This window comes from Rhinichthys klamathensis, unplaced genomic scaffold, assembly GCF_029890125.1.
Source record: "Rhinichthys klamathensis goyatoka isolate OS25496 unplaced genomic scaffold, OSU_Roscu_1.1 h1tg000021l_1, whole genome shotgun sequence".
Lineage (NCBI taxonomy): Eukaryota > Metazoa > Chordata > Actinopteri > Cypriniformes > Leuciscidae > Rhinichthys > Rhinichthys klamathensis.
In genome coordinates, this window is record NW_026606572.1 from 446180 (window position 1) to 465665 (window position 19486).

General features: G+C 38.9%; 2 protein-coding genes across 2 annotated transcripts; one reads left to right on the forward strand and one right to left on the reverse strand.

Moving 5' to 3' along the window:
• Nucleotides 1-20: 20 nt before the first annotated feature.
• On the reverse strand, nucleotides 21-8237 carry wdr4 (WD repeat domain 4). The gene is made up of 11 exons (XM_056240799.1): nucleotides 8107-8237; nucleotides 7243-7311; nucleotides 7018-7164; nucleotides 4875-5031; nucleotides 3485-3597; nucleotides 3340-3400; nucleotides 3118-3219; nucleotides 1045-1109; nucleotides 710-896; nucleotides 555-627; nucleotides 21-264 (listed from the first exon to the last, which is right to left on the reverse strand). Exons 1-11 carry the CDS (start codon nucleotides 8187-8189, stop codon nucleotides 77-79), a joined length of 1245 nt encoding a protein of 414 aa, XP_056096774.1. The 5' UTR covers nucleotides 8190-8237; the 3' UTR covers nucleotides 21-76.
• Nucleotides 8238-8934: 697 nt separating this feature from the next.
• On the forward strand, nucleotides 8935-18302 carry si:ch211-140m22.7 (uncharacterized protein LOC570370 homolog). The gene is made up of 6 exons (XM_056240812.1): nucleotides 8935-9029; nucleotides 9706-9802; nucleotides 11508-12410; nucleotides 17535-17598; nucleotides 17711-17832; nucleotides 18043-18302. Exons 1-6 carry the CDS (start codon nucleotides 8943-8945, stop codon nucleotides 18069-18071), a joined length of 1302 nt encoding a protein of 433 aa, XP_056096787.1. The 5' UTR covers nucleotides 8935-8942; the 3' UTR covers nucleotides 18072-18302.
• Nucleotides 18303-19486: the final 1184 nt, after the last annotated feature.

A 19486-nucleotide genomic window follows, 5' to 3' on the forward strand; every position in this document is an offset into this window, starting at 1 on the left:
TGAATAATAAAAAAAATCAGTCATTGTGAATTAACTGTTTATATCACATAATGCAGAAATTAAAAAAGCCGTTCTCTCAGCTGGTGTTTTGAGGCACAGCGTCGCTCTCGGTTTTACTTCTTTTATTGGGTTTAGAGCCGTTTGCTGTTGCTCTCTTCTTAGTCTCCTGTTCCAGCCTTTCCTGCTTCTTTTGCAAATATGACGCCATGTTGTCGAAGTTCACCTTATACAGGTGCTTAAACTGACTCTCCAGTCCCACAGAACCTGTGAAGAGAGGACGAGGGAAAATATACATTACCCCTATGAAGCCTACTGTATCCTATTTGACTAATGAACTACGAAGGCCTCTAAATTATAAACATGATCAAAACTTCGCTGAAAACCCTGTTGTATACAATCTACTACATGCCTTCTGATTGATAGTTTATACTTTTTAGGCCTTTTTTGTACAAATGTCCACCTTTAGGTCATAATACAGGTTTCTTTTTGCTGTGAAATCTTTACTGATTTTTATGAAGTAAATACAAGAATGACTTTTATATACCGATTCCTACCTTGAAAGACATTCCACTGAGTCTGTAAAGCTTCAGTGACCCTCCTCAATTCAGGCGTCTCTGAGTCACACAGCTATAAACAAGCACAAGCAGTTAGTAAGGGAAGAGTTAACTTCAGTACATGGAAAGACAGTCACAGAAGAGCATGTATGGACCTTCCAGTTCTGCTCTGCGTATCGATACAGCAGCACATTCAAGTCTTCACTCTCCAGTAAGACCCACAGTTGGCTTTGTGAATCAAAGGTCACGTCCCAGGGGGCAAGAGGAAGAGCGAGAGTCTCGGCAGGGTTCAGGCTGCCCTCCGTCCCAGAATCCACCATGAAGAGCTGAACTGAGGGAAATCTACACAGACGGAAATGATAAAACCCTTGTTAACCCCTGACTTGTGCGTTTCTATATTTACAAAGGAATACTATTGTTGTCATTGAGACTCTCCCAGAATCCAGTTAGAAGGATGATCCCTGCAGAGATCTGATTAAATGAAACGCACCTCTCGCACTGGACAGCTACGTGTCGCCCATCTGGTGAGCTGAGGATCCTGCTGACGGCAAACCTCTGAAGACACAAAGATATATAGATATATATATCATAGTCGCAGTGACATTAGCTCTCTTTAAAAGAGATCAGTGACAATTACAAAATAAACACACCTGGACTTGAATGGAAATAAACACTTTATACTAGTGGCACTAAACCTGTTAAACTCGAATTGTCCAAAAAAAAAAATCAAAAGGCCCCCTATATTATAATATAGATCTAAAATATTTCTTCCAGTATTTATGACGAAGGTACTTGTTTTCAAACTTGTAATTACATAAACTGGGTGGACATTCAATTAATCGACCACACTTAATTTTGTGATTCCAAAACTTTCAAGAACTGTATGTTCTTCAATAAAAACAAAAAGCTGTTAAGAAAAAAAAAAAAAAAAAAGTTTACTTTTTTTCCCCATTACATTTTTATCATTTTAATTCAGTTAGATTGTTTTAATACATATTTCATTCATTAATGTTTAATTTTAATTCAAAGGGTTTTAGGGATGGCAATAAAAAGGTAGATGTAATGAATAAAAACATTAATTCATATCATTAACAAATAATATTATAACACTTTATGTCGTTAATGTGTCTTCATGTAGTTAAAATATGATAATTTAATTTACATATTTTCAAATATAAATGAATATGATGCAATATATCAATTAAATGACTAATTAAAATATATTTTTATGCATTTTCACAGTTTAAAATTCTTTGTCATAAAAGTTTGCATCATGAATCAAAATATGCAATGAGTCCTGAATATTTTTTTTCCCTCAAACCTTATCCTACATTTTGCTGTAATCCGTCACAAACTCATTGGGTCTCATTCATGAAACACGAGCAGAACGAATTTTTGTGTAAATCGTGTGTAAAGTGGTTCTGGCGTAAATTTTCGTGTTCATTAAAATGTTCGTATTTTCCAAATGTTAGTTGGTACACAAGAAATCTACACCTGCTCCCAGCCACACGTAAATAGTGCGCTTAACACCCGAACGTTTTCCTCATTAATAACTAAGGCTGTATTTTAATTCTCCTTAATCGGGTACATATTTGCACAACATTTTGAAAAAATATTATATATAGTAATTACATACGGTTTTTCTTATTATGAGAGCCAGTAATAGCATCTGGGATGGTGGTCCTTCTCCAGTTTGAATACTATTTTTCCGAAGTGAACTAATTCGTTTTTTTGCTCTCTTAATGTCGAACCATTTTCTTCTCACTTCTGGGAATGTTCGATTAACAGATGAAACTCCATTAACTGCATCTAATATGCTGCCAAGCTTCCTTTTTTTTTTAGGAACCGATACGCCACTATGTACACTTGAAAATAAAATGTGGCGTTTTGAATGAACTTCTTAAAATAAAACTTCAATTTCTGCATCTGAGAAATTTTTTTTTCATTCGCATTCATGTCATAATATGATGCCCATATATAGTTGTCAGTCGGGTTTAATGGGCGGGATTTATGGTAATTGAGAATGAACGTGCACGCGCATCCCATTTACGACTGATTGGAATTCATTAACACACACACACATTTCACGATCACATCTGACGTTTACGAAGTATTTGTGAATCAGGAGAAGAGTTTTCGGGAAGGTCTCTTTACGCGCAAATCACTCTCATATTTACTCGTATATTTACGAATGTTTCATGAATGAGACCCAGTGTGTGTAGACATCCATATTAAAATAATTCTTGCAGTTTTTTCTTTATTTTTTCTTTTACCTGTAGAATTCACCACCTTGGTTTCTAATATTGCCCTTATAATATTGTGAATTTTCCATATTAAAAATAAACAAAAGGCCAGCTTTGTAAAATTATGTAAATTATGGGTTTTTTTTTTTACAATTAAAATCCTACCAAAGTTCTAGACTTTACACACATACCTCCCATTGAAAACCGTATATCTAAGTCAATATATAATGTGATTATTTCCATGGGATTGTAGTACACATTGTGCGTAGCTTGAGTGTGATGTCTGTACGAATAGCTGACTGAAAACAAACAGACTGCACCTTTTCTGTGTCTGAGTTTTCAGAGTCTAGGCCAAGTTGCCTCAGGTCAACGCTGTGTAACCGCCGGCCAGTCTCATAATGCCAAACCTTCACTGTGCCATCCTGTGAACACATAAGTGTCTTAATACTGTAGGACTGACATGGTTATCACCCTTACAATCACTTTCCCAACAGAATATTACAGTAGAACAGTAAAGAAAAGGTAAACTGGAAAACACCTACTCCTGAACCAGACAGAAGCCAGTCAGGATGCCCTGCAGGCACAAGCAATGCACTGACAAATCTGCATGAGAAATCAAACATGTTTGAACAAGCGCGAACAACATATGAGGCGTACTATCACTTGCTTCCCACGGTCCACACTTACTCTCTGTGCCCTAGACAGAAAGCCTGAATGTTGTAGGGTGACCGCCGGAAGCTCACTCTGATCTTCTCATCTCGGTCTGCTGTTATGATATATTTATCATCTGGAGAGAGAGTCTGGAGAAGAAAATGCAAAAGGATAAAATCACTTTTTTTTAAAGCTGAGAATCACTTGGTTAATTAGCAAAAAAAATCATAATTAAAGGTGCTATATGGAACTTTTCTTCTAAAATGAATACTTTTTTTATTGCCTGTGTGTGAAGGGGTTGTAATCACACATTACAATGATCCACTTGTCGGGTTTTGCTATTACCTCTGAAGGCCAGTATTCCTATTTCTATGTGAAGTCTCCGGGTCGGATTTACCGCGAAATCCAACGGATGTGACGTGCATGCGCGCTCCCGAGCCTCTCTCCTTATATTCAGTCTATTGTAGACGGTCAGGGAGTTACGTCCGATTAAAGGCGCACGTTTTTCGGCTTATATCTCAGTCAATCTTTGATCAATATTCCCAAGACTCTAATCGTTCGTAGTGCTGGACGGGGCCTTTCGAACGAGCCCACGCCCGAGGTCCAACTCGCCCGGCTCCCCGAGTTATAGCCGCTCGAAATCGGGGGTCCCAGCGAACGGCGATCAGGTAGGGGGCATCCCCGAGGCCCGCCACTCTAGTGTTCGAGCAAGGGTTCCCCTGGGACCTCCTCCCCCGAATTTGAGCTCTCTGGGTCTTTGCGTTCCAGAGATACGAGCGATTTTCTTCTGAGATCGTGACGTCACCGGCGTCCGCAATTTTGCAGCGCGCCCGATGGTTTTCTGCTAATATCTCCGCGAAAACACCACCAAAAACTATGGAACTTATATGGTTCTTTTCAGCTCGACTAGATGGTCCCAACGAGCTCGGTGCTCGCCGAATCCGTCCAGTATTCGCCGAGATATTTGCGTAATAGACGGTATTGTCTATGAGTTTGAGCACGAGCGCTCTTGTAAAAATTGGTTGCAATCTGAAACATCACCACTAGAGGCCGCTAAAAGTTACGTAGAGCACCTTTAAGTGAAAATAAAGGGGAGTTTTTATATTTTTTGTTTGGATTCTGAAATAACTCCCCTAAATAAAAACTGGCACTTTATTAAAGAAATATTTCAGCCATTTAATACTTCTCCTTTTTCTAGAGGTAAATGAAAAAGCAAATAAATATAAAAACTCACTTTTTTTTTTAAAGCTGTTAACCATACAAGTTAATTAGATAAATAACATCACAAATTATGTGAATATTTAATATTTTCGTTCAGGTGCTGCACTAAGTTCCACAATGAAAAACTGGCACTTCATTAGAAAATATTCTATATTCCCTTCTCTAATTGAACTGTCCTTAAAACTACTGTTTGTGTACAACATACCACATCCAGTAACATGGAGAGATGTCCCAGCTTCAGCTCTCCTGGTTTCTGTGGCTCCAGAACAGAGAATGAATATACATCCCCAGACTTATCAGCCACAAAGACTTCATCCTCAGCCTGAGTAAATACAAGAGACGTGCATCGCCGCACAACCCACCTACAACAAAACAACCACAGAGTTACAAGAGCTTTACAGAGAAATTATCATTAATGTGGCCCTATTATGCTAAATGTACCCTTTTTTCTCATAATATACATTGCAGCATCACCTCTTTTCCTCACACTTTCTGAAATGGTTCAATAAAGTATCAAACCCCCTTCTTTCTGAGAGCCAACTCTGCTCTGATTGGTCAGCTGGTCCACCTGTGTGATTGGTCGACTGTTTGGAAACAAAACGCCTATTACCATATCCGAATTTCAGCTCTGGATCTTCCTTAGCACTTGTAAACACAGTGATACGAACCGTAACAACGGTGTCAGTTTTACCGTATCAATTCAAGTCCAAGTCCTCATGCTTTGGAAGTGCTTGCAAAGTGGATTTGCTTTCGCAGCACAGAAAACAGCGTCTTCTCGAGTCGGCAATACAAACTCTTCCAGGCCTTAAAGGGATACTTCACCTCTGGAAAGATGAATGTGTATTTAAAATGGGTCATTCATGTAGAAGAAATGTGAAATTATTTTTGAATTTGGAGCTTTCTAGACTGAGAAAAGCCAGAAAATGTATTTTTGGCTTATGTGGATGAAAGACAACAACTCCCAGAATGCACTTGCTTCGCTGCCCTAGGAGGCCACGCCTACCGGTAACAGAGCGCAGTAGTTAAACAACAAGGCTAGGCTACTAGTGAGTCTCCGTGATGAGTCTGCCCGAAAATGTGTTTCGAGATCGCCCAAAATGTCCGGGATTCGGCTTTTGCGTTCTACAGTCGCCATTCATTAAGTTTACTGTGGCGAGCAGGACGAGTGAGGGCCGCGGGAGAACGGCGCGAGGCCGGTGGCGTGATTACCGATGAGCGACACCTGTGAGACGCACCGGTCTCGTATCTCTCACGGAGGAGCGGGAATATTATTAGCAATGTTAACAACCGATCACTTGTTTAGCGTTCATGTAAACACTACATTCAGATTCACCAATCGGAAGGAATTCAGTTAGATTGAAACAAAAGGTGTGCATGTAAACAATGAATGGCGACTGCAGAAAGCAAAAGCTGAATCCCGGACATCAACGGCCGGACATGTCCGGGAAAAAGAGTATGGTAACCCCTATTACTCAGCTTTCTCCACAGAACAAGAGTCTGCAAGCTTAGCTTCCAAAAAAAGATGGCTGACACTATGTGTACATTCTGTGAGTGAGATCCCACCCTCTATGGGCGGGTTGAGAACATGCGGGACAGCCCCTACTACTGACTGTAGTCTTTAGCCTCTGGCTAAAAAATCCTCCGATGACGCAAAATGACGATTTTTGCCAGACAAAAAATACATAAATCTCTCGTCTCAGGGGGATATGAGGGTGGAAAGCACGGTAATTCTAAAATACTACAGGTTTTCTACTAATTCAAAGCTTAATGCTAAATCCTGAAGTATCCCTTTAACTACACTACAACTACAGCGTTTGAGGGTCAAAGTAGACTTTGTTCTCGGGCAGCCAATGAAGACCATAGGCTGGCATTATGCAAATGTGTTACAAACCAACATAGGGTTTGTGTACAAAGTAAGACAGGAATTACCATTGACTCGTTTCAGGCAGTATAGAATCGGTTCCTTTTTTTAGGAGACGATAACTTTATTTATCTGCACTTTGATCTTTACAGACATTTTACATTAACAAACAGCTATATTACACACTACATGAAAGGTAATATATGGAAAAGCAAAATGGGGACACTTTAAAATAACCATTCACCCAAAAAGAAAAACTCTGTCATCAATCATCATTTACTCAACCTCATGTTGTTCCAAATCAGTTCCAATTTGTTTTTTTGTTTTGTTTTTTTTAACTATACTTTTCCCTTGATTAAAGAGATCTTGGACAGTCCATGTGTGTCCAGAAATGTCTTCAATCATACAGGTTTGGAATGATATGAGTGATGGCGAGTACTTTTTAGGTAAACTTTCTTTACAAACCTCAGGAACGAGTGTGTGTTACCGTGTACTAATGCACTGCCACGATGGCTCAGTGCAGAAGAGAACAAGACGTTTGTGGTCATCTGTGAGCGCTACATGCTTCCCAGAGGCTGAGGCAGCAAACGCAAGAATCCTGTCACTGTCCTTCTCCTCTGGTCCATCTCCAGCACTGCAATACACACATTTGCATCATCAGATTATGAAGTAGTACAATAACAAACTCACATATCAGAACTATCACATTTACCTTTTACTATCACCATCAGCTTCCTTTGTTTTTTTCTCGGCTTTGGCACAGTCAAACACGAACGGCTCTCTATTAGAAAAATGTCAAAAGAAAACTAGCATTGCTTTTTTTTTGCACGAGTACAAAAAACTAAAACAAAAACAAGTATAAGGAGCAAATACACAATATAGAGAGATAATAAAATATGCTAAAATATCAATGATGAAGACCTCTTAAATGATTAATTTAACTTTTTTAAAATATTTAATAACACATTTAATAGCATATAACCATGCTGTTATCAGAATGACTATCAATTGATTGATTATTCATTTTCTTATATGTATGGACTTTAAAAATGCAACAAGATATCATCAATATTTCTAAATGTATTGTGACAGGTGTTCTATATCTTCTAGTCAAATAATTTGGACTACAAAATTACATATTGAAGCATACATTTCAAGTCAAAGTGTATTAAGCAAATTAATGCACAGCAATAAAGCAAACAGCAACTCTAGGCATGGCATAGAATGATTTGAATTAAATATTAAGATAACAGTATGTTTTATATATATATACATACACACACACACTCACACACACACACACACAAATATGATAACCATGAAAATAGTGCAATATGATGATGCAAAATCGAATAAGAGACATCTTGGGAAAACTTTGCAGCACGGTACTGATATATGCAAAATCTCGGGTAAAAGTCAATGAAAATGATGTTGATCATGTAATTGAATCGTTTACTGATGGTTGTTCTATCACAGTGCAGAAATCATTCTGAGTCTACACTCCAGTTTTCACCATATCTAAAATAAAGAGCTGGAAATATGTAGACAGCTGACAGTCTAAAATACAGCTACTCACCTAGACTGTTTGAGGTGTATGGCAACTAAAGTAGTAGAACAGCTTGAAACAAACCAGTCTGCCTTTGAACACACCACTGCCATGATTGTTGCTCACGTGCGAAATGACAGTCGCGCGTTTAATACGTCATTAACATAAACGAGCAGGAATGTAGCATGACGAGACCGCCATTAAGAGTGTACCGAATAATACACTTTCACTACGATTAATACTTATTTTTATATAAAAAAAATAGTTATTGGTATTATTTTTTGCTTAAAAAATTACATCGTTACAATCGAAAACCAGCACCTCTTTTGCACTGGACATGGTTACACGGTTACACTCATGTAATTGGTGATGTTTAAGAGGGGGTGTGTTCGTTATGCAAGGGCGGTATTTTAGTGTGCTTTAGCGGTACATCCAGCATACTTGTTGTACTTAACTCTAGTCTTTTTACTTTACTGGGATCTTTTTTGAGTTGAGTTGCAGTCGTTTGTGGAGATTCCTTAACCTGGAGCTTTGATTTGAAGATCTGTCACAGTCAGGTAACTTTATAGGATCCAGTGACACTGACCTGCACAAAACACACACATCTCATCTAGGTCATTCTCATGCATTTAATTTTACACGAATGAATTGGTTGTTGTATTGTTTATGACGTGCATAGCAAACATTGATCAATGTGAATGTGAGCTTTTGCATTTTCTATATCTGATCTGCTGCTGTATAAATAACATTTCTGATTTCTAGTAACAATTTAAAAAAATATCAGTTTCATTGTTCTAAACAGCAGATGCACGAACTTTAAATTGGCGATGTTAAATATTTAAAGTCACACGTTGTCACCATTGATCATGCAGCTGTTTGTTTTTCTTCACAGGGTTTCTGCAATAAAGATGGCAGCCTCTTTGCTTAGGGTAGGACGACTCGGATCTCTCAGGGTAAAATGCGTTTTTTGTTCGATTTTTTTAAAAGAAATATGCATGCATGTTATAGTGCATTTGCACATATTATTACTCATATTTTTGTAAACATGTGAAATTGTGAGAAATGTGTGTAGTCCGTTTGTGAACACAAGCTAATGCAGGCTGCAGCTCACTGAAGCATTTAATCCACTCAGACTCGACGCATGAATACATTCTATTGTCCTGTATTTACATGCACGACGATATTTACATGAACATATTCCTAGTAGTAAAAAGTGCATTTACACGGTGTTAATCAGATATCTTGCAACAGAACCCTGCACCTGTAACAGTGTGAAATGTAGGGGCTTCAAATTATTGATAATTATTTTTAGTATTTTTATTTATTTATTTTATTTTTACGATTATTTTTCTATATTTTAGTTTTTAGAAAATGTACAAAAAATTGGCAACATTTACTTGTTTGAATGTCCACTGGGAAAACTGAAGAGTGTTTGTCAACTTCACAGACTTCCCATGAGAACACTATGTACTTTTTGCTGGCACATATGTTTTGACACCACTGCAAAGATTTGTGAAAACGACATACGGTTGTATAAATATAACTACACAATGGTGGTTGTGATTTATTCATAGGGATTCTCTGTGTGTTTTGAAATCTATGTTGTGTTTGTGTGTCTCTTGTTGTTAGTGTCTGCAGGCGGAGGGCTTGAGCTCCATCGGAAGAGCTCCTGCTGTAGCTTTCAGCTCAAAATCTGGGGACAGCAAGTCCAAAAAGTACAACAAAGGTAAATCTTTCTTATATATATGTGTGTCACATCAGTTTTAACATGTGTCATATATTTGGGGGAGGAGGCGAGGAGCGCTCTGTATTTCATACCACGATGCCATACATGGGAGAATTATTAGGTTCAAATGGTTCAGGGAATGTGTCCTCTGACCTCAGCTGTTGTTTCTGTGTGTTTTGTTCCTCTCCCTAACTGTCATGTAGGAGTAATACCATGCAAATACATAAAAACATATGCATATTAAAGTCGTGGCCAAAAGTGTTCATACTCTTTGTCATTGACATAATATTATTGTCATTATTTTTTTAACCTATTTTCAAATTTAAACAATCTGACTTTATTATAATACTTTTATCAAATTTCTTTGCATTCACGTTTTCTGTTCTGCATAATTCACAGTCTTATACCAGTTTACAATTCACATACAGGGTGATCGGGCCTCAATGCAATGGTGAATTAAATACATAAACGAAAAATGAAATTTTTATTTGAAATGTTTTTTTGTTATAGGAGAAGAAAAATACTGTAAAGAACAGTCATTTATACAGTTTAGCGGTCACTATACAAAAATGAGTGACTGCAGAATGCAGTGACTGGCCCATCCGTATTGGATAGTTCAGACAGACATGTAGTAACATTAATATGTTTGTACAGAATACAGTAGTTTATTTAGCCCTAATACTAAATATGTGACCAATTAAAATGTATAGACTTGTTCCAGATATAACAGGATGTGTTTGTTAACATTTATTTTATAAACTATCGCTGTTATACCCAATTTAAAGTGTATCCAAGGAGGATAAGTGGAAACCAGTTAATGACTATGTTTCAGAAATGGATGTATTTGTTTTACAGTTTACAGGAGCAGCAACATCAACATTTATGATGTTTGAAACTTTTGACTAAATAATATCAATCACAGATCAAAATGTAGTACCAGCATCATACAGTAGTCAACATTTGAAGTAGATCAAAACCTTTCATCAAAGTTATACATGAATTTTGAACAATACCCGTTCTTGTCTTAGGACAACTTTGATTAACTTTTTTGATACACTTCAAATGTTGACTACTGCATTTTTTTGTGCGAGCAGCACATATGTTCAGTACATAAATGATTGGATTTATTGAGGCTTGAACTGACACCAGAAAAATAATAATAATTTGACAGTGGTTTTGAAATTAATTGTATAGGCATTGACAAATAAGTCTGCTGAGGAATGTTTTATGCAACCTCAGTCCATTTGTTGAATGTGTGAGTTTTGCCATTTAACTTAAATGCAATTTTAGGTTAGAAATAAGTTTTATTTTACCTGAAAACAAACACTCACATCTATATTGTTAATAAACTTACCGATATATTACACAAAAAATAACACAAACATGACTTTGCAAGGCTGGGATGTTGATTATAATTTAAAGGAAACTCCTGGTCTTTCTCTTGCTTTGTCAACTCTGATGTCAATCGAACCTTGGTGCGTACCAAAAGTGCTAGTGTGAAAGCACCCTGAAAGGGTTACTGAATATTTATTTACAGACTTTACTGAAAGTGAAATATATTTAGATTCATCTGCTTTTATTGTTGAAGAAACTGGGTGAGTTATTTTGCTGAATGAATTTAGCGGTCTCCATTCAGCCTGATAATGCATGTGATGAATCAAATTATTACATTTTTATGTTTGCCCCCCTTCCCCCTCCATCCTAGAAAAAGCAGCACCAAAAACGTACTTCGATATAGAAAAACTTGTCCAGCACAAATCATTTGTGGAATTCCCCCAGAAGGAAGTTGCAGCTTCAGTTGCTGCTGCCTCTACAGAAACTGCATCTGCTGCTACCGCTGCACCTGAACCAGTTGTAACTGCCACTGCAGCTGAAACGGTTGTACCTGTAGTTAAAGCCGCTGCCCCTGCAGCTGAAGCTCCTGTAGTTGAAGCCGCTGCCCCTGCAGCTGAAGCTCCTGTAGTTGAAGCCGCTGCTCCTGCAGCTGAAGCTCCTGTCGTTGAAGCCGCTGCCCCTGAAGTTGAAGCCACTGCTCCTGCAGCTGAAGCTCCTGTAGTTGAAACCGCTGCCCCTGCAGCTGAAGCTCTTGTAGTTGAAGCTGCTGCTCCTGCAGCTGAAGCTCCTGTCGTTGAAGCCGCTGCCCCTGAAGTTGAAGCCGCTGCTCCTGCAGCTGAAACGGTTGTACCTGAAGTTGAAGTTGAAGCCACTGCCCCTGTAGTTGAAGCCGCTGCCCCTGTAGTTGAAGCCGCTGCCCCTGTAGTTGAAGCCGCTGCCCCTGTAGTTGAAGCCGCTGCCCCTGTAGTTGAAGCCGCTGCCCCTGTAGTTGAAGCCGCTGCCCCTGTAGTTGAAGCCGCTGCCCCTGTAGTTGAAGCCGCTGCTCCTGCAGCTGAAGCTCCTGCTGCACTAGCTTCTGAAGCCGCATCTACAGAAGAAGCCCCTGCCCAAGAAGCAATAGCTGAAGTTGTTAAAGCTGTCAGTGAAGTTGTTGTAGAAGCTGCCCCTATTGAGCCGGTTGCAGAGGCAGCTCCTGCTGAAGAGCTGGTAGATTCCGCCCCTGTGATCACAGATGCTACTGAAGTTCCAGCAGAAGTTGTGGAGACGCCTGAGGGTACACACCATATCCCCTATAACCCCCTTTCATATATTGGGATACAGCAATTTTTTGACAGCAGTTTTTTTTCTTCTCAATTTTGGTTACGGGCTTTACACATACACATTAGTAATGTTAATGGTAAAGATGTAATCACAATACAGTTTTTTACCTTTTTATTACAGTTACAAATACATTACAGTGTGTCATCGCATATGTGTTAGTACATAGAGCATACATGCAAAAAGCTTTTAGGGGTGAAACGGTTCATAAAACACCTACAGTTCAGTATACATTTAGCATATTTTTGTATACATTACTCACCCCTAAGAACCCCTCTGTGAATATTAACAATATATGTGAATTGTAATTGTGATTTACCTTACATAAACAAAATCCTATAGGGTAAGCAAGTCATTGATTTAAATAATTAGATCAAGTACTGGATTATTAAACCTTTGTGGTGTGGTACATGGTGTAGTACTTCATGTGACACTAATACAAGTGTCACAGTCATTAGGAATTTTTTTAATTCTTATGTACTGTACTGAACTGTAAACCTGTGACACTAGAACCCTGATACAATCTGTACCTTTAGAAACCGTTACACCCCTTATTGGCAGCAACATCACAGCAGAAACCTAGACACAAGTTACTCATTCAGGGCTATATTCATTTTCTAAGCTGGGGCAGAGACAGCACATCATTTGTCTTGAAGACTTTTGATGGTGTATTTTAAGTCTATGCCCTGGTTTTCAGTCCATGAACATAGCCAGTCTTCCCATCCGTCATCTGTCTTTACGCATGTATTCATTATATATGTTTGTTTTTAACGTTTTGACTCTCCGTGTTATGCGGTGCATGTTCTTCTTTATTTTTGAAACTCTTCTACACTCATCTGTTTTGGTCTCTGTCTTTTCTGTCATTTCTGTTCATTCACTTATTCATTGTTAAATGTTTAGACTTCTTGTATCCTGCTCCTGTCTTCCATTGCTTCTCTCATTGATATCTTTTGTCTTCATTTAGTCCTTGCATTTTAAATCCTTGTGTTTTTGACCCAGTGCTCCTCAAATGTAACTGTATTTACTAGGCCTGTCAATTTAACAAATTTTGTACAGTTATTTGTTAAAAACATGTGACATCACATTTAATTAAGTTGAAGTTCTAATATTTTTTTTGGCCATCAATTTAACATTAATTTTTAGTACATTTAATTCTTAAAAACTTGTGGAATAATGAATTTAAACAAGTTGAGGAACGCCTCAGATTACGACTGTAATGTTCCTGAGAATAGGGAACGAGATACTGCGTCTGACGCGATGGGGAACGCCCTCCATGTGAACCGGTGTCTGAAAGCTTATCCAATCATGGCAATCGTTATTGACCGGCGACAGCCTATGACGTCACTACTTGTGCGACCCGGAAGTATAAAAGGGGCGCCTAGAGAACATGTCATCCACTTACGTCTGAAGGGACTGTTCAGCAGGCATCCCAGAGGCATGGCAAAAAGAAGCAGTGTCTCGTTCTCTGTTCTCAGGGAACATAGGTTACAATCGTAGCCTGAGACTTTCCCTTTTGAAAGGGAACTCGCACTGCATTGATGACTCTATGGGGAACGATATACAAACCCACGATGGTGAGGGGAGTGCATGCCAATTATGGCTGTGACAGAAACGTCAGAAATGGCAGTTTCACTGAAATGCCAAAAAACACTACCCCTTCGGGTCACATACATTATTACCTACGCCCACTGCCCAAGCTATATGCCTCAAAGAGGCCTCAGAAACAACAAAGGCCTACCCAGGCCACTCAAAAGCTTGGAACCAACAGCTTCCATGGAAGGGGTTCCTTAAACGGAATATGGCCAGGGGGTCCGAAAGGAGTCCCATCCAGTCACTTTTTGAGGGGGACTAAAGTCAACCCCATATACCACCAGTGATACTGATCTGGTCTAATTTACTGACCTAGTCTTGCCAACAACCTGTCTGTTTCCTAAACAGAGTCTCTCTCATTATCTGCCTCTACATGACTACTTGATAGCGATACTTGTTTGCAGAATTAGCCTCAGACATCTTAGGTGTTCTCACAGAAATCCTGTGGGCCTGGTTTTCCTAGTTTGCATTGCCAACAGGCAGTGTACTCAGGAGAAGTGCTATCGACCCTTTAAACAAGGGGAGTACAATCTTACACTACCTGACTATCGAGGAGGCCTATAGAAAGGCCTACAGCTTCAATTGTCAAGATCGTCATCCCATGGCAGTGCTTAGGCTCTAAGGGAGTGTACTCAAACCAGCCCAAATGGGAGGGAGTACTAGTGTGTCTCTACCTGAGAGCCCCAGCGGTGCAGGGTAAATAAACTAAAGCTGTGGGTAGCAAAAACACTCTAATCATGACCCTAACAAGGGGAGTACTACCAGCATAACCTTGAGATTTTTTTCGAGGCCTATTTATCTTGTGATTACAATACCGTTTCAATGTTTTTCTCTGCTAAGGCCAAGGTCTCAGGAGGCCAACGACATTTAACCTTAAGACTTGAAATTTAATTCAAGGAGCCTAGAGAGGAACCAACTTAAGGCCTAGCTGGATGGTTCTAGCTACTAATTCAGCTCTGAAGAGCGGAGCCCTCAGCACACTGCTGCCTACTACTGCCTACAGAAGATAAACTGAAGGGCTATATCTCTAAAGAGCCTACACTCAGATACTGAGGGGCTCGGGGCGAGGGTGCTTCTAGCAGATCGCCTCCAAAAACTCCTAGTACACATGCCTAAGCCAGATATTGAAGCACACACCTGAATGTCTTTAGTTCAAAGCTATAGTCTCATTAAAACAACTCTCTAAAGTGAGAGGAGACCTGCTATATAAATACAAGATGGCTATCAAGCTGGCCTGACGAGGACCAACGCTTGGTGTTTTGGTCTATCTGGAGCTTTTTTTTTTACAGAGCGGTGGCCATTTGACACTAAACAGAATTTATCTGTTTGAAGCTCATGTGCACGGTGCCCTCAATTGAGAATTCTCTATGAGATGAAGCCAACCTGTACACTACTGGGTGACCACAGATTGGCACTACCTACTACATAAACCTGATGACTCTAACACAAGAGGAGGCCTATGAAAAGATATGCAAGCCTACCTATAATGTGGGAACGTCAGGGTCCTATTTCATTATCCTATTATAAACTTCATATCAAGCACACCCCTTAATACTTTCTAAACAGGGATCCGAGGTCTATTGTTTAACAATCTTTTTAATTAGACCTACCAAGATCATCCTGCTGCTCGTAGAGAGGCGGCCTAAACATTATTCTCACAAAGGCCTACCAGCCAAAAGCTAGAAAGGGCGCACTCACTACCAAGCCCGACGCCAGACCTTCAGAAAGGTTCCGTATTGAAGGAAAAAATCATCATAGGTCTAGCCTCGGGCCTGATGTAAGAAGCACCTAGGGTGAAGAAGTGGGGGAGAGGAGAGAAGAGAGGAGAGGGTGGTTGTTATTCACCCTCAGTGGAAGGGGATCCTTCACTGATGCTGAGAGCGCCTGTGCTGGATCACCTCCCTCAGAGGCGACACTAAACCTCTGGCCCTGTCTCCGATCCTCGAACTGGGATGGGCCAGGAAACCCTGGCTGTCTGGGCGTGGATTCGGATCGCAGCGGAATGCATGATTTAAATGCAGCAGAGCGCTCCATCACCTCTCTGAACTTTTCCACCACTGTCTCAACGGAGGCGCTGAAAAGTTCAGATGGCGAAAACCGGCCGTTGAGAAGAAAACGCTTTTCTTTCTCCCCGATGTCAGCCAGGTTCAGCCACAGATGTCTCCCTGTGGCCGCCAAACAACCTTTCAATCGAGGTAGCGGTTTGTTTGGTGGCCCGAAGAGCCAGATCTTTGGTGCGGCGCAGCTCATCCACTACATCAGGGGAGAAACCCTGACCCTGGTCCAAATCCTTTAGCAGGTTGGCTCGGTATGCTTGTAACACAGACATCGTGTGTAAAGCAGCCCCAGCCTGACCCGCCGCCGCGTATTGTCGTGATTGGACACCGGTTCACGTGGAGGGTCATTCCCCATTAGTGTCATCGACGCAGTGCCAGTTCCCTTTCAAAATAGAAGTCAATATATTGTTTAGAATTTAAACAATATATTGACTTCTAAAGCCACTTTATTTAGTACTTAGTCTCACACAGTGATGTCATTAAATTGTTCATTAATCAGCATATCATGTAATTCAATTAAAATGTTGATTGATTGATTTAATTGACAGCCCTATTATTTACAAATAAATATTACCATTTTTTCAATCTGTGCACCATCACCCCAATCTGTAAAGATGAAGCTACATTTGTCATGCTTTCTTAGTGTTAATGGAAAATGTCACTGTCAAAACAAATGTTGTTTTCTTTCTTGTTAATGTTAAAGTTACCACAGCGGCACTGATGTCACCACATGTGATGCACTTCTATGCTTTTGACTACTTTGGGTTTTTTTAACAGTACGAGTATGGTAACATGTAAATGTACTTTGACCTTATCTTTCTTTCCCGTTGCCCTCTCCTCACCCAAACGCACTTTCTTTGTCACTGTCTCGCTTTTCTTCCCAGGGGGTCGCATGATATCAGTAATCGGTTAATTACCCTCTTATCTTATCCTGTGTACCGTGGTTTAAATGTCAACGTAAATATGAAATGCCCACTGTTCCTTACCCACTTTCCCAATGTAGTGTATGGTGCATTGAGGGAGATTTGAGTTTGCACTGTTTGCTGTATGTGGAATGGAAGCGACAGTTTATTGCCAGATGCAAAATTATGTACGAGAACTGCTTGAATTAATAATCAGTATGTTTGATGGGCATTTGTTTATGGATATTACACAATGCCTCATCACTTATGAGATGAAATGCTTCCGTTTCATTTCAGTAGATGCAACCTCTGTCCTAATTACTCACCTCCTGACCTGCTCCTTTACTCTGTTCTCTTTAGTTCACTAGATCTAGCCTTCACACCAGGCACTCTTCTCATGCATGAGGGTTAAAGAAGACTGATTTCTTCCTTAATGTACAAGATATAAAGGATTCTGGCTTCTATATGCTTGTCTGTAATTTATAGATGATATAAGCATTTATTAATTGATGTGTTTCCTGTGATTGTCAGCTGGATTGGATCCCATTCAGAAACTTTTCATAGATTCAATTCGTGCATACTCCACAAAAAGCGGGTACATGGTGTTTTACTATCATACTCTCTCGTTCGTTCGATTTTGGTGCTCTTATTTTGTGTTTAATCTTGCATTTATATTTAAGTGGATAATTATTTTCATGTTTTCTCAGTGCCGCTGGTCTAGTTGATGCCGGTCCAGAGTATCAGAAGGCTCTTGCTGATGAAATAGCCAAACTGCAGCGGTTGTACGGTGGTGGTGATCTGTCTTCCTTCCCAGAATTCAAATTCCCTGGTGTGTTAACCTAACATTAAAGCTATTTGCTTAAGAATGATGTCAGTTTCAACACTCCTTTAGATTGGTTCACACAATGCTATTTCGTGACAGTTTGTAGTTGTGGCATTTGTTTTAGGTTTTAGTTTTGTTTGACTGGTACTGCATTTGTCCTAAAGTTGAATTTTCTACTGTGCATTTAACTAACATTTTCCCTTTTTGTGTTTACAGAGCCTAAATTTGATGAAGTGTCCAAGTAAAGTTCTGTTTTTCTCTCCTGTGCCTCAATCCAATTTTGTGAAAGAGGTCTTTAAATAGGTCTTTCATCTGTAAAAGTGAACATTTTGTGAGATTTTTAATGTTGTGAGACTAAATAGCTATTTTTCAAAAATGATGTCTAATGGAAAACATGACCTATTTCATGTACTATAACGCACATGTGGAAGAGAACATTTCTCAGCTGTGAAATAAATGCTAGTCGCTTTTCGCAATGTTTGTCAGTGATCTGGGGAAAGAGCTGAATAAACTGAGCCAACACTTGTTCTGTCTGGTCTGTTTGTTTTAATTTTTAGAAATGGTTAATAATGTCAAATTCTGTGAAGATGTATGAAATATGTCATATTTCATCAGAGATCTTGAATTATTAATATGTTATGTTACATTTACTGGAAAATGGTAAGTGGAGAAAATGTCATATAATGGATCTTTAAAAAATTATAGATATGAGTTATGGGGGTGGTGGGCTACTGAATGTTATTTATAAGGTCCAAAACTGTATTTTAAGGAGGAAATGCAATGGCTGTACTATAAAACGTGACAATTTTGACTTTCACTTAAAATCTAAATCAATTATGAACTTTTAAAATTTGTGAAGAATAAAGTTTATTCATTTGCGTGTGAATGTATGACAATATTCAGCAAACAATTTTAAAATGGTATTCTGCTCCTATTTGGGTCATTCCTGGGTTTCGGTGCCTTTTGTGTCCCCAGTAAAGATCATTATCTTACTGCCTTAAAATGTAGAACAATATCCATTTGAAAGCTGTCTTGGTCATAATAAATAACACCATTTGAACTCTAAGCATATTGAAGTTGATTAAAAAAATAATATATAAAAAAATATATTAAAATAATTTTAATAATTAAAAAAATAAATTGCGTGTTCCATTTACACTTACTATACCACTTACTAGTTTTTACATTGTTGGGTATTATCAGTAATGATTCTCTGTAATGAATAGAGTTTTGTCAAGTATTTTACATTTATTTTAACAATTATATTAACGGATTTTAGCATGTCCCTCAAGTTATTGTCCAATCTGTTATTTTTGACTACTTTCCCTTCATATGAAAGTTGGAAAAGCTAAATTACATCATATCATAATAAAGCAGTCATCACTTCTGGGAAAACAACTTGGGCAGAGTGATATCTCAATTATTAACTTACTGTTTTGACAAATTTATCTTTCCAATTTGATGATTATCCTCAAGACCTCAACACATCCAATCTGTTAATGAAAATATATGAATAAGTTAGTAGGAAAAAAACATATTTTATAAACCATGAAATTATTTATTTTTTATAAACCTTCTATGTTGTTGCACAGACATGGCGCAGTGGCTGATTTTAGGTCCCAATGTCCCATTTGGTGATGTTTTACATATTGTTTCCTAT

Bases quoted from the DNA above. Each gene is read 5' to 3' on its own strand.
- si:ch211-140m22.7 (XM_056240812.1), top strand. From the start codon at position 8,943: ATGCAGCTGTTTGTTTTTCTTCACAGGGTTTCTGCAATAAAGATGGCA. The intron at 9,803-11,507 runs GTAAATCTTTCT...CCTCCATCCTAG, and splicing joins GTCCAAAAAGTACAACAAAG to AAAAAGCAGCACCAAAAACG. The intron at 17,599-17,710 runs GTACATGGTGTT...ATGTTTTCTCAG, and splicing joins GCATACTCCACAAAAAGCGG to TGCCGCTGGTCTAGTTGATG.
- wdr4 (XM_056240799.1), bottom strand. From the start codon at position 8,189: ATGGCAGTGGTGTGTTCAAAGGCAGACTGGTTTGTTTCAAGCTGTTCT. The intron at 7,312-8,106 runs GTGAGTAGCTGT...TTTTTCTAATAG, and splicing joins ATACACCTCAAACAGTCTAG to AGAGCCGTTCGTGTTTGACT. The intron at 3,401-3,484 runs GTAAGTGTGGAC...TTTCTCATGCAG, and splicing joins TTCTGTCTAGGGCACAGAGA to ATTTGTCAGTGCATTGCTTG.